The following is a 14,709-nucleotide window of genomic DNA, read 5'->3' on the forward strand; positions in this document are numbered from 1 at the left end:
GTGTATCATCATTAAGGCAATTTTCATCTTTGTTACGGTAATTTATTTCAGAAACAAAAACCGCAAGGGGAGCGGCGGGATTGATCCCCTAAGATTAATCGAGATGCACCCGTAAGCTGACCCGGACGCTATTGAATCTAACAGCTGAAAACACTCCTCCTCCTAGCCTCCTCCTTGTCCAGGTAACACCCAATAACCTCTCTTCCACTTCTTCCTTCAGCCCAAGCCCCTCCCTCCCCTTTTCTCTCTACGCCGACAAGCTATCACCATCCAACGTGATTTCATATTAATTGAAAGCTTTGAGAATTAAGATCGGGATGATCGTAGCACTGTAGATAGCTCTAGCCCTAGCCCTAGATTTTGGGTTTCAAATTTTCGATTACCAAATGGTGGTCGAATAACGAGCTTTTTTTTCTTAAAGTCGAATAACGAGTTAGGTACTTATTTCCTGCAAGTTGTTCTCTCACAATACAACACTTTTAATTGAAAAAATAAGTACTTCCTTTAGGGGAACGGGACCTAAATTACTATGATCTTGTAATAACTTATGCGCCGGCACGTTATAGTCCACCTACAGTCGTTTATCGTAAAAAAGGATTCTGCCAAATTGGATACATCAGAAATAGGTAATGATTCTAATGAAGGTAGGTATTGTTCAAAGCCCTAAGAGGTATTTTCATCTATTTGAATATGGGCTAGACCATGCCTTGTTGGGTCGGCCAGAATTCAACAGGCCCGTGCCGATTTCATATAATTGGGCCCGATAATATATTAAGCCCAAACCACGTAGATTATTGGCCTTTCAATAATTATAAAAAAAAAAAAAACCCCTAAGCCAAACCACCTATTTGATTTCCTATCTTTTCCATGATGGAAAATGCTTTCGACAAGGACACAGATTTAGACATACATGTTTTCAACCGTCCGATGTTTGTGTCAGTGTGGGGTCCACACGTATCGTGTAGGGCCAAAGAATTCAACGACTCTGGATATCTGTGTCCAGACATCTGTGTCTGTAGCACTGCTCATATATGATTTATGTGTTGGGTAAATACAAGATGGGAACATGCAAGAGGCAGTATTGTAAGTAAATTTACGTCAATTGACTGCACCAGCATAACTAGTTAAGATTTGTTCTTTGTGTGATTAACATCACTTAAGCCATGCCATGACTGAAGGAATACTAATACAAATTGGTTTGTGAAAACTCAAGAAAGCTATCACTGCAACCAGGCAAAAGCAATGCAACTGCCAAAGTTTCAAGTTTTCACAGAGAGAGAGAGAGAGATCCTCCTTTGCCGAAGAAAACAGATGAATTGAGAGGCCTTTTCTGATTTGCTAAATTAGTGAAATCTTGATGAAGAAAGCAGATATTATGGTTCACTCCAAACAAATAACCATACAAAAAAAAATTGAGACATTAAATTAAACGCTTACCTTAGGCTCAGAGATCGATCATTTGAATTTGCAGGTACGGATGGAAAATTCCTAAGGGATCGCATGATCCAAACAACCAAATTCCGTATGACAGTGTGCATTAAGAGTAACCAGCAAACCAGAAAACAGTATTGTTGGATCAATGCGATCCCTTTGGAGCTCTCCACCCGCATCAAGAACGACAACAAGAAGCCTACGCCTTGTAGTCCCGCTCTGGAGATGTGGGAAGCGGTGTCGAATTGAGTTCTCAATTTATAGGCGGAGGAGACGAGAAAAGTGTCGTCCATGGTTTTCTATTTCTGTTTCTGCTTTGCGTAGCTCGCCTTTGGTCTGTGCTTTCATATGTTCACGCACTCGGTGTGAGCAAAAGTAGTTGGCTGCCCCGTGCCGGCAACTACGTACTCGGTGATCTATCTTTTTCGCTCGGGTGAAAAAGTAGTACTAGTACTAAAGAAGCCTTATAGGGAGTGTCAAAGTATCACGGCATTAACGATATGTTCGTGTTGTGTTTGGGCATTTTTAGTGAGCCTTAGTGTGGTACTCATTCCACCGCATTTTCTATGCCTGCCACTAAAATTTCTTGAGCTCTTTGAAATGTATCCATAAATGTGCTGGTGCTGGTGCTGGTGCTGGTGCTGGTGCTGGTGCTGGTGCTGGTGCTGGTGCTTGTGCTGGTGCTGCCTTCCATTTTTACCTCCTAAACCTTGTCAATAAAATTGTAACATACAATTAGGCTCTGCACAGGCAAATAATCATGACAAACTTTCTTCACCGAAGCCACTTCGGTTGGTTCCCATCTCAGATATATTTTCTCCAAATTTTTTGGTTGTTTCATCATCCGTGTTTTTTTGTTTTTAATGATTTTTTTAAATCAAATTTTGTACTTGTTTTTACTTATTGAATGTATATAGCGTACTTCTATTTGAAAAGTCAAAAAGTTAGTTAAAATGTTGAAAAAACTGGCTAAAGACGAAAGGATATGCAAACCCATAAAACATTTTTATCACAAAAATATATCTCAAAATTGACAACCAAACAAGCTCAAATTTTGTTTTCTGTTTTTCTAACTCCTAATTAATCGGATTTTTGGAGGACTTTGTGAACCTTTTTGGACCTAAAATGTGTGCTCCTCGTTAGTTGAATCAGAATGTAACACGGTCACTGACCTCAAATGTAATATATATGGTCAAATCTAACAGCCTCTTTGGATTAGCTGTGGAGGAGGTTTCTAATCTGCAAATAACAGCTTGAAATTCTGTCACTGTATAAAGCCTGTATTGGATCATGGATTTGTGAAGAAAGTGACAAAGGAAAATAGTAAAACATAGAGGACTAGATAAGGGAAAACTGTAGTGAAGTTAAAAATTTCTGTGATTTTTTTCATCATTTTACCTTACACTTGATCTATCCTCCAAAATATATCGTCCGAAACAGAACCTGACTCTTTTCCTTTCGATCGTCTAATTTGGTTTCGCGAAATCGACTGGTTTCCCATCTTATTACTAAGATAAGTACGGGGTCGGGTACGTGTTTAACTCTTAGATTTATCTATTTAGCAGGCATAAAATGAGAGTTCAAGCCATAGTTGTGCGGCATACTCAAAATACTAAATTTTCTTGTGAAAGTGAACGTGGAACTAAAACGTGCAGAGTTTATGTAACAAAGACAAACAGCTAGATCTTACTGTAAAAGCAAAGGAACTTGTCAATGCTAGCTAGGGAAAAGTAAAGTGAGACGAAGGTGGGGTATTGATACTATGTTGGAAATGTGGAAAAGAAAGTACCCAACTTTCGACTATTCAGGCCGTTCCATGGAAGAGGTGGTGAATGAAATGGAAGAAATTGGCTGATGCTGTTCATGTCCCTCCATTTACAGAAATAGATGGAAAGTGGTGCTTTGCCAAAACTTTACAACCCCTTTCGATGGAGGAATTTCACGAGAAAAGAAAAGAAAGGGTTATGGTTTCTGGCCGAATCACCCATTTGGATCAAGTGTTTTGGTGGGAATTGGAGAGAACAAGTACAAAAATGGAATTTTGTCGATTGGCTCTTCCCCTTTCTCACCATAGATTTGGGTGAAAAAGAGTTCTCCCTTTTTTATCTCACCATCCAAAGGAGCTCTTAGATTTGACGAGAGTTTGATTTCAAACAGATTTCGAGGTTGTTTTTGATTCCAAAAAAGTAGAAATCGCGACAAACACAATAACACAACTTTCGAAGCCAGTCGAAAACTATGGCAAATAACCGATACCCAAGCATGCTCATGTGAGGTGCAGGGGAGTTGGTTAAAGCATATGTCACACCACACACACACATGCATGCTCCCACATGGTCCTTTTACTATGCCCTCACATTGATTTGTCCCCTCATTCAGTGCAGATGGGATTCCCTTGTTCTCTCTTTAGAACAAAAAATAGCATGAACTTGAGGTGTTTTTTTCTCCTCATATTTACTTTTACAACAAAACTAGTAGTAGCTTTTAAAGCCAAAGAGAAGATTTCAGATGAGGTGGTTAAAGTAGAATTTAGGAATCTGCCACTTGGTTCAAGCTCAGAGGTTGGACCACAGAAAAGAAAATTGCCTTCCAATCACTGCATGCACTAACTGCAGTCTTGATTTTGATCTAGCTTTGTGAAAAAGGGCAGTTAAGGTCCTGTTTGCTGCAGCTTATGGAAGGCTTTGATAACGTTTTGTAAGCAGAAAACTAATTAGTTGAAGCTTCCTAGTTTCTGGATAATCATTTCTCTAAAGGCTTATTTGGCAGCAATGGGTAATCCTATATTCCTATCATTAATACAACCCATGCGGCCCGATTAGTAGGCAAACAAACAGGGCGTAAGGTCGAACCAGTTTGTTAATATCAGGTATTTATTTTACCTGATTCTTCACATAGGGTTTTCATACATACAAGAGATATTTCATGCTACAGGATTAATATGCTAGGGTATATTGGCGACTCATTGTATTTTTCTCTTTCATCGCGCATTTCCTCTTGTTTTTGACGACTTTAAGCCAAACCCTGAAATTTTGTCTGTACAGATGTCATTGTTTTGTTTTCAATTTTCGTCTTCGTGACTCACCATATTACAAACATGTCTTAAGTATCTGTCATTTTATTGTTCACGAAATCGAATGGGTCATTGGCAAGTGCCTGGCTTGGCCTACATGCAGCTTGTAATCGTAACAACATTGAAGTCGTAAATCACAAGGAGTTAGCCGAGTGTCCTTTGCCCAGGACTTTGGGATTTGCTCTCTCATAATGTCTCAGGTTCGATTCTCCTTGTAAATAACTCTTGAAGCCACCTAACCTCACACCTAAGCGTGCATTTAAAACAGCTATGGGAAGAGCCGTAGAGATTAGTCTGAGGTGTGCAAACTGTGACCCGGAACCTGCATTGCAGAGAAAAAAAAAAAACATTGAAGCCACCAAACTACCAATAAAGGGTAAGCAAATTGCGAATACTTCCTATTGGTGACACAAGGCCCAGTGGCTTTAAGGACCAGTGGCAATTGTCTGTCCACAAATGCTTGTTGTAAACAGGAAACTGACCACTTTTTCTCTAGTCTAAAAAAGATGGGTTGGGGGATTTAGGACATATTCAGTAAGTAGTTTAAATGCAACATGTTGTTGTGTATCTCCTCATATGTTTGATGCATTTATTGAGAAAATTAGCCCCAAAAGTTCCGTTATGAGATGAAAGAATATGGGAATAGTTCTGAATTACAGGCAGTTTTGTAGCTCGCGATAGATTTAGAATCTCACATCGAAACAGGAAAACAAGCAGATTGTAAATGAAATTTGAGGTGATTATTCATTCCCCTAAGCAATTGGTGAGTTTCTTACGGAGAATCATCTCGAGAACGATTAGATATTTTTATTGACCCGAAAGTCGAAAGATCTGCCACTGAAATTCTATATTGAAAATTTGGAACAACAAGAAAACGGGAAGAATGATGAACTGCAAGAACTGAACCGCTTTACGAGCAAAACGATATGGAATCAAAATTGAAAACAAATAAGACAAAAGGGCCCAACCGGGTTCGAACCGGTGACCTCTTGATCTGCAGTCAAATGCTCTACCACTGAGCTATGGACCCAAGTGCGACACTATTTTCCTATAATAATTATTTGACCTTTAATTGGAAAGGAAAGGGAAGAAATGTTTCATTGGTCTTGATTTGGCAGGTTTTCCTTAATCAGATACTCCTATTAACCTTTTTTTTTCTATTCAATCTATTCTGACAGTTGAACCATAGTCTCAAATTCTCAAGGATAACATTGACGGTTCCTCCTTTTTTTTTTTTTGATAAAATTGAGGGTCCAAATTTTGATGTAATTTGGAAAAACCTCCTTGGATTGCGGGTCCAAATTTGTTTGCCGGCTCAATCCCATTGAACGAGTGATTGTTCAATGCTACTGGACCCTTTTTCACCACATATTGGTATGAGATCTGCATACTTTGTGATGGAGAAAGCCCCTGGAGTATCACGTGACGGTGCTCTAGGAGCAAATAATAATTTTCCCCATTGAAGCATATTTTGAGTTTAGATCTATATGCCAAAGAATCTGAGCACAGAAGTATGTTGCAACAAGTTTGTGTTTACAGTATGAATGTTCATCTTTCAAAGGGATTTTTGTTTTCAGTAAAGATTTTGCCTAGCTGCAAGCTTAATATTGTTAATAGTCCAAGTGAGTCACTTTGAAAGTTAAAGATTTATTACTCAAGAGCATTGAAAATTACAGGAGGCAAAAGGGTGTTGTTAGGTTATGTTTAAGAATTGGGCAAAGCCAATAGAAACAATGAAATAGATGTGAATATGTGATAACATTTTTCCTTTCTTTAGTTTCTTTTGCAGTGAGGTAATTGGAAGCCCTTCTTATAGATTCCATTACAACCCACTTCATACTTTCTGAGGTGGATCGTGGTTTATAACCCACTTTATTGCTGCACAATTTCCTTTATTTTCTGTGGTGAGAAGTTAAGTAAAATTCTAAAGAATGATGGATAGAGACTAAAGAAAGTCTAGTAACATACTTTTAAAACACAACTCCGGACACAGTTGTGTCCGGAACCGTTAAATGTATGTGAATCCATGTGTATCTAGTAACATACTTTTAATACACAACTCCAGATGCAATTGTGTCCGGAACCGTTAGATGTATGTGAATCAATGTGTAACTAACTGTTTCGGACACGGGGTGTGTAATTGGAAGTAAGAAACAAAACCCCTCTTGAAAGGCAGTATAAGTTGGACCAAAACACAAAATACACCAAAAATTTAAAAAAAAAAAAAAAAAAACCATCACCTCTGTACACCAAGCATATGCAAAATATATCATTGTGAAAAATTCTATTGTACCTAGGGTAACTCCTTACTTCCTGCCATTAAGACCATCTCCTAAGCACAAGTTATCTTTCATCTGACTTGCTATGACTAAGCCTATAAGACTCTTTTGTTACCCCATAATACACTGGTGGGTTTCTGTGTGCAAATGTGATGAAGTTCCTACTGGAAATGGATCCACCCACGATATAGGACCCCTTGGGATGGCCATCATCGTACTTTTCCCCTGATCTGAGAGGGTCGGGTGTAAGCTCCTTTTCTGGCAATTTCTTCAGGACAGAATTCGGTTGGATAAGTCCATGTTCTTTCTCAAGCTTCTTTTCACCCGGCAAAATCTGACTTGCTGATTTACTCTCATAGTCCTCTATTGGGTTTCCCTCAATTTGCATATGTTTGTACAAATCCATAACAAGCTTCATCCCTGCAAGTTCAATATAACCTTCTTACCAAGTGTGTTCAATGCACAAGAGCTTATTGCATAAACTGAAAGTAAAGAGTGGTAACGTTTTAAAACTGTGCTCACAAATAGTATATTCTCAACGTGTTCGTCTGAGTAGATTTTGAATCAAGCTTGTGGAAATCTTTCAAAACATCATAACTTCTTCGAAATTTTGGTAGAGCTCAATCAGTCCCCCAAACTTATTGAGCTATACAAAACGTTACTCTTGTTCTTATGTTAGTTACTTCTGTTAGTCTTCTTTTTGAATCCGAAAACTGGTCAACGAGGCAAGAACATGATTGATCTGTCAATTGACTAAAGAAAATAAGCAGAGGATCATGCTGCACAAGTTTCTGTTGACCCAGACTGCATTCTCAGATCAGGATTGATCAATGACTCTGAATAACACATTCATTGATGATATCGTGAGAGTGCAATTTTTCCAGATCTGGTTGAATTTTGAGTTAGTTAATCCAGCAACACAATATCCACAAGATCATTATTATCCCCTATCCAAGTGAAATCGCAAGATTCTTCAAGTAGAACTCACGCTTTCGAATTTCGTACGATGGTTTGCAATTGCGGAAGTCAGGTGCCTGAAGAGCCTACAATTGAACAAGAAACATAAGTCAGTGAATATATGCCAAAAAAAATTTGAATTCAAAGGGCTGTTCAAAAGCACCTCTGGAGCCTGAAATCAAATTGCGCATGAACCATCAAACAGAGAAGTAATAATATGTCTCATGGTACTGGCCCCATCCCCCTAATCACAAATCAACAATAACTCAGCCAACAATTCGTGTCACATCCATAACTTCATATCAATATGTGGGTGATCCATCAATTGGGTTCAGTTCAGTTGAATCAAAATATCACCATTATGTAAATTCTTTGAAGCGTCCAACTTTTCTTCTTTCGTGTTTACTGAATTAACCAAAAGCCATGGCTACTGTAATTTTAATACATTCATTCCATGCCAGCCGAAAGGACACTAGCTGTTAGAACTAGAGGTGCTTCAAATAAAGACCTTAGAGATTCTCACGGCATCATTACTGCAAGTCCGCAAGAACCTCCACAATGTGGTTTGCTTCAAAGGTGAGAAAATGCAAGACCTAGCCTCTAGGCAACTAAAGGAGGCATGCTTTCAACATATAATAGGAATAAGAAACTTAAGTAGCTTTTCTATGGATTCAATGGTATGAAAGAAAGAACATGTAACAGAACAAAGAAGAAAAGAAGCTTAAGTTGTGATCTATGCTTTCCCAAGCCCTCCATAATTTCAAAAGGGCTGCCATATAACAGAAAGGCAATCAACGCATTAAGGTTAAACTTAATTGATATTTCCCCTCACATTGTAGTCATGATGACACCTCATTGTTCACATTTAAAGAGCAACCTTGGAAACCAACCCTGCAAAGGTGATAATGCCCAAATAACCAATCATAGAGGTCAATGGAGAAATTTCATGGCCAAGAAAACAACCAGAACAAACACTGCATAACAATGCCTATAACAAAACTATACGACTTGGTTGCACAGAATAATTCCATCACTATATAGTATGTTGCAGCATTAAAAAAACGTGTGACCCACAAGTGTAGATAATATGATACAGGATATCAATAATATGTTTCTAGCACTTAACTCTAGTCATTTCGTGCTTAGCGTTTTCTAGTCGTTTCGTGCTTAGCGTTTTATCATTTACATAGTCAGTTCCAATCCCGTAGAAAGTAGAAGTATTGTCGCATGTCCCCAAGTAATAGGGATAAATATGTACTTCTGTGTTGATCTTATGTGGAATATAGAGATTCAGGCAAATTCAAAGTCCAAAGGTATCCATTTCAAAGTTTTTTGACAAGGTTTAAAGGGGCAAGCATCTAGACTACAGAGTCAAACAAAAAAAGTAGTTTTATTCAGCAGGAAAACCATCAGTGTTGATGAGGTCTCTACCACATTTTTTTTTCTAAATATTCCGTTTTCTTATCAATGCCAATAACCCTTTCGCGAAAAGCATGGGATCCAATCATAGGTAGCTTTACAGAAACGCAGAACGGAACACTACCTCGTCCCAAAAAGATTGTTCGCTCCGCAATACAAGAACTTCGAAATAATGAGCCTTTGCTGAAAAAACTTCAAACCCTTTGCCGCTAGCTGGTAAGTATCGATGATTTCTTTCAATTTATCAAAAAAGTTTGAATTCTTTGCCATAAAAAATTGCTCTTTTTATGTTCTCGTTTTCCGGACAAGACAATCGTTTTCAGGAGTTCAACTATGGGTACCGATTGCTTTGTACCGATAGTGAACAGACCGCCTTGTGGGGCCCACTTCGGGGTCACACGCAAACGATCTACAATTTTTCGAGTAGCCCCGTAAAAATCAACTCAATCGGATAACTTTAAGTGATTCATGCAATGTCTAGCTTTTCATTCAGAATTTAGGATCTGAATTCTGAATGAAAATGTGGACAATTGGACGACGCACTTACGGTTATCCAACTCGAAGAACTATTTCGAAATTAATGAAAGGGTAAGTCGAGATGGGATGTAGCCCATCGACCTCGCAAACTCTATTAGGTTATTCCCGAAAGGTAATAGTACCTCGCAAACACCGTGGGTTTGAAACTAGAGCATGTTGGGTTTTTCAGTAACCCGTTCAATGCAAGAGGGTTACAATTGCTGACCAATTAAAGAAAAACCCACAAAAGGTAAAAGAAAATCTGCAATAATAAATAAACAATAGTATTAGGCTTCGACAGAATATTGGCAATGTCATTGGTACCTCGATGAAGTGGGGACGAAGTTGTTGAACAATGTGAAGGATTTTGAAGTAGGCGGAGTTGTGAATGTCAGCATCACATTGCTTTCTTTTCTTGCTGCTGCTGCTGCTGTTGCTATCGTTGTTGCGAGGAGGAAGAGGATTGGGCTGAGGAATTGGGTCTTGGGCTGTGTTAAGCGGAGACATTGTTTCTTCTTTGCTCCGAGCAGGGAGAGATTCTTCCATGTTAGTTACAGTAGTAGCTTGTAGTAGTAGAAAAAGAAGGGCCAAACCCCCCCCCCCTTGGCTTTTGCGTATCCGATTGAGAGGAAATTGGGGGAAGGGATGAAGAATTAGTGAGAGACGATTGGATGGATGTCGAGACTCGAGGAGGCGTACTGTTTCCTGAAACTGTTTTGGAAAGTGGTATAGAACAAAACGAGAAAAGTTTTCTTCCTTTTGAGGGCGGTGCGAATGGACTGGGTTCTTATTATTATGGCCTACAAAAACCGGATTTTTGTTTTCCTCTATTGAATTTATTTCACATTTGTTTGTTTCACTTCAATATTTTTGGATGGTTAATTCGTCTCGGCAAGAGAAAATTAAAAAGTACTGAAAAGTTTTGCTCGAAATCTTTAAAAAGTTCACTAAAGACAAAAATAATTTAAAACGGACGGACTTTTTGAATTATTTTTGTTTTTATTTAAAAAATTTGAAGTTAGTTTGTAATTTCTTATTATTTAGATTTCTCGTCGAGGACCATACTCAGCTAATCTAGTTTGATGAGGTCGAGTCCCTATGTAGTGTGGGATCATTATGAACTCAAAAAAATAATAAATGTTCGTTGTCTTTCTTGCAAGGTTTTCGAAATCAACCTTGCCTATTATTTTTTGTGTCCCTGGAATGAACCTAAATCAATGAAATCTTTTAGTGGGATTCTCTTCCTCCACTTCAACACTTGCTCTCATAAATTTTAATAATTCTACCTATGTACACGTACTATGTGATTGGAATGGATATTCGAAGGTTTCAAAGGGGAAGGGGACCGGACCGTATCAGGGTGGACCAGAGACCAGTCTAGTGTAAATGGGATAAGTGTTTGGAGGGACAGTAGCGTCTTTGGTCGTGTCAGTTAAAATGAAGATGGTGTCGCTGCGAGCGCAGCCAATTCACCTCTTTAAGGGCTCCAGATTAACATTTGTAGGCCTATGTTATGATTGGCATGGTTTGTGCTGGGCTTAATTTGTACAAGTAATTAAAATCGAAAATTTGTAAATGCGTACTCTTAGGGCTTTCAAGTGAGAAAAGTTATTCGACAAGAAACATAAAGGGAGAGAGATACAAATGTTAAATGCGCCCATCATGGATTTGGAAGATTTTTACATGTGAAATTTGCTGAGATATGTTATATTGACAAAAACATTTTTGCTTCAATCCTTGCGGAAAAGTATACAAGAGATTGTTGAGATATACTGACAAACATTTTCGCTCAAATTAGTCCTCTTTCCACTAAGGGCTTTAGGGGCTTTTGACGTTTTGTCCTTATTCAAGTTTTGCGCCTATTGATTTGTCTAGACGAGAAGAATCGAAAACCCCCCAAAAAAAAATTACTTTTCGCTAAATATTTTCGAAAATATCCAAGTTTTGCGCCTCTCACTTCTCCTGTCGAAACGAATCAATAATCCACAAAAGTTTGGTGCAAAACTACAAAAGGCATTTTTTTTTTTAAAAAACTCCATACTGCATGAGCTTTCACGAAATCGTTTTTTTTTTTTTTTTGAAAAGAAAATAATCTTATAACGAAACTCAACAGGGAACAACAAACTCGAGCACAAGACACAAATTCTAAAAAAATGAAGACACAAACACAGTAGGAGACGCATCACATGTATTTATAATTTATTTATATATTTAAGTAATAACAAATCGACCCTCGTCGTGTCCCCATCGGGTCCCGTGTCCGGACACTGCGACCTCCTAAGCGTCGGTGCTTCATAGGTCATATTGCCATGGCTACCATATTCAATTTGCAACAAAAGTTTTGGATTCAGTGTTCCAAGCTAGTTTTGGATTCAGTCCTCCTTGCTTTGTCCTGTCTGAGTTCCTGCAATTCAACCAAAAATCACTTACCAAAAAAAAAAAATCACCCAAATAAATCAAAAAGACAACAAACTATTTACAAAATGCAGCTAAAATTGTTTACAGATGTGATACACATCGTCTGTAAGACTGTAACACATAGGAGTATATATAGAAAGCGCACAAACCTTAGAAACACAAAGTCTTAGCAGTTGTCTTGTTTATATCCGAATGGCAAATCGAATCGTTACCTCAGTGAGGATGCCTGTCACTGACGCATATTAGGTTTTGTTGCGAAGTAGCGCCCCGTTTGGGCACTGAAACCTGGCCTGCTTCTTGTGGATGCGCTTCTGGTGTTGGATGACTGCCTTAAGAGATTCGAAAGTACTGACCTCGCACAGGTTCTGCTGACACGAACGGGTTTTGCAACGTGTGTGAGGTCAGTGCTTTCGTGATGCGAATGGGTTCTTCTTGAGCTGCCATTTCAGCAAAAGATAATCAATTTTGTAACAACAGCAGCGTGATGCCTAATCTGAGCCAGCAACACCAAAAAAAAAATCAATTCAATTCAACCCAACACAAAAACACATTCAAGAAACCCTAATCGGAGCACTAATCTGATCCAGAGAGAGAGATGGGCCTATTGCCATAAAACGCTCCCCTAGCAATTTGAGATCTGGAACGTCCGTTCCCAATCGCGGATCGGACGCGTTCCGGAACGGCCATAGAAGTTTATAATCCAGAAAGAAATGCTCCGAAAGACTGAAACCCAGAAATCAGGGAGCAAAACACACACACACAGATAATCGCACTTCACTAATAACCACAATCAAATAAAATTTTCAAGATTACAGTTAAAGTGTCAATACAAAATTACAAACTATTATCACATATGAACAGCGAGATCGAAGACTCGAGAATCACAGATGTACAGAAATGAACAGAGTTACTTGCTCTACAGACTCCACATCGAGAGAGAGAAAGACATAGCAGTTCCAGATCTGGCTGATCGAGAGATACAGGTGGAGCCGTGCAGGTGTGCGGGTCGATGGTCGGAGAGGGAGACAGGAGAGTGGAGAGGTTAGGGTTTTGTGATTTCACTGACTCGTGACTGGCCTGGGTGAAAAACGGTCCGGGGGTAATTAGGGTTTTTATTCCGCGTTTTTTTCTTTCAAGTGGTGAACGGTTTGAACTGGAACCGAATCGGATCCCCAGAATATGTATTTTTTAGATTCGTATCCGCCCCTAGCATGCCTTGGTTTGGTGCAGATTGGGCGATTCGGTTTGGACAGCCCTAGTTAGAAAAACTCAGGTCCAAATCTGTACGAAGAACTCAGGTCGAAATCGTGACCCCCATATGTAGAGAGAAGAGAGAGACGAAGACCAGACGAAGACGAAGAACAAGAAGAACAGACGAAGGAATACCTGCTTCGATTATGGAAATCGCAAGGTGGGTCTTCTCCAATCGGCGCCAAGAGCTGAGGTGCAGAGATTTTCAAGGGTCCTCGTAAAAAATAAGCTCAATCCAATACCTATATGTGCTTCATCCAACCATCTAACTTTTCATTCAGATTTTCGGATAATGAAAAATTATACGATTGGATCGAGTATCTATAGGTATTGGATTGAGATTATTTTTTACAGGGACCCTTGAAAAAATATTTTACATTTAATGAACGGTTCGGATAATTTGTGTGGGACCGGTGGTGGGCCCCACAACAAAATCTGTGCACAATCTGTGCACAGATTGTATGTGTGTGTAGACTTTCTGAGAGAGAAGAGAGACATGAAGAAGGAACAGTACGTTGTAGGGTTTTGAGGTAAGACGATGGCATTTTTGCAACGCCTCTTTTTTCCGAGATAAATAGTCCCCCCCGGGATAAAATAGGAGAAATTTTATAGTGCTGAGTGGGTACGGTTGACGTGATATCCGTTCGACGCATTTAAACCGTCTAAAAATATTTTAGATGATCCGGAATAAAAACAATCTCTCAATTGTAATTGTCTAAAATACTGTTGGAAGGTCAGATGTACCGAACCGGCACCCTGCGGTACCCATCCGGCACTAAAAAAATTCACCCATATAAGGATAGAATTTGTCCTGGTATTAACAATCTTAGGCGACGAAGCACGAACCAAACAAGGAAAAACACGAGATTAGGCGCCTTAGTCCAATTCCAAGCTCCTAATGCCGAACGTCTCTTTCGTGTGCTTTTGGTTGGTCCGGAGTTGTTGAGGGGCAATTTTGAGATTACAAGAAATGAACCGCTTGTGGGTCCCCTTTTTTAATATAATGTAATACTACTACACATTTTCTACTCTTTGACGTTGTTCGGTTTGAATTTTGAGAGTAATAAATTAAAAAGAGAAATAGAAAAAATTTATTAGAGACCTTGTCAAAGAGTCTCTTTTGTTTCACGATGTAACTAGGGTTGGCAATGGAACGGGTCGGGGCTCAAGGGTACTATCCCCATCTCCGATCCCCAAACCCCTTCCCCCGACTCAATCCCAAAGGGGATTTTTTTTCCTCCATCCCCGCCCCAAACGGATGGAAATATCTAAGATAAAGTGCCAAAAGCCTTCAATTTCTCTCGTCGAGACGAATTAATAATTCACAAAAGTTTGATACAAAACTATCAAACACGATTTTTTTTT

At 39.1% G+C, this 14,709-nt stretch overlaps 1 protein-coding gene, 1 long non-coding RNA gene and 1 other non-coding gene across 3 annotated transcripts; all 3 read right to left on the bottom strand.

Moving 5' to 3' along the window:
* Nucleotides 1-5,462: 5,462 nt before the first annotated feature.
* Nucleotides 5,463-5,534, bottom strand: TRNAC-GCA (transfer RNA cysteine (anticodon GCA)). The gene has a single exon. It is a non-coding gene; the product is annotated as a tRNA-Cys (tRNA).
* A 1,106-nt stretch (nucleotides 5,535-6,640) lies between these two features.
* LOC131319605 (uncharacterized) lies at nucleotides 6,641-10,461 on the bottom strand. The gene is made up of 3 exons (XM_058349948.1): nucleotides 10,000-10,461; nucleotides 7,772-7,826; nucleotides 6,641-7,203 (listed from the first exon to the last, which is right to left on the bottom strand). Exons 1-3 carry the CDS (start codon nucleotides 10,219-10,221, stop codon nucleotides 6,848-6,850), a joined length of 633 nt encoding a protein of 210 aa, XP_058205931.1. The 5' UTR covers nucleotides 10,222-10,461; the 3' UTR covers nucleotides 6,641-6,847.
* A 1,385-nt stretch (nucleotides 10,462-11,846) lies between these two features.
* LOC131319606 (uncharacterized) lies at nucleotides 11,847-13,564 on the bottom strand. Its single transcript, XR_009198003.1, has 3 exons — nucleotides 13,480-13,564; nucleotides 12,306-12,530; nucleotides 11,847-12,079 (listed from the first exon to the last, which is right to left on the bottom strand). It is a non-coding gene; the product is annotated as an uncharacterized LOC131319606 (long non-coding RNA).
* Between the last annotated feature and the right edge of the window lie 1,145 nt (nucleotides 13,565-14,709).

The sequence above is a fragment of the Rhododendron vialii genome, chromosome 3a, assembly GCF_030253575.1.
Source record: "Rhododendron vialii isolate Sample 1 chromosome 3a, ASM3025357v1".
Classification (NCBI taxonomy): Eukaryota; Viridiplantae; Streptophyta; class Magnoliopsida; order Ericales; family Ericaceae; genus Rhododendron; species Rhododendron vialii.

Coding starts and splice junctions, on each gene's coding strand:
- LOC131319605 (XM_058349948.1), bottom strand. CDS start 10,221: ATGGAAGAATCTCTCCCTGCTCGGAGCAAAGAAGAAACAATGTCTCCG. Junction 7,827..9,999: donor TTCGTCCCCACTTCATCGAG/GTACCAATGACA, acceptor GTTCAATTGTAG/GCTCTTCAGGCACCTGACTT. Junction 7,204..7,771: donor ATCGTACGAAATTCGAAAGC/GTGAGTTCTACT, acceptor TTGAACTTGCAG/GGATGAAGCTTGTTATGGAT.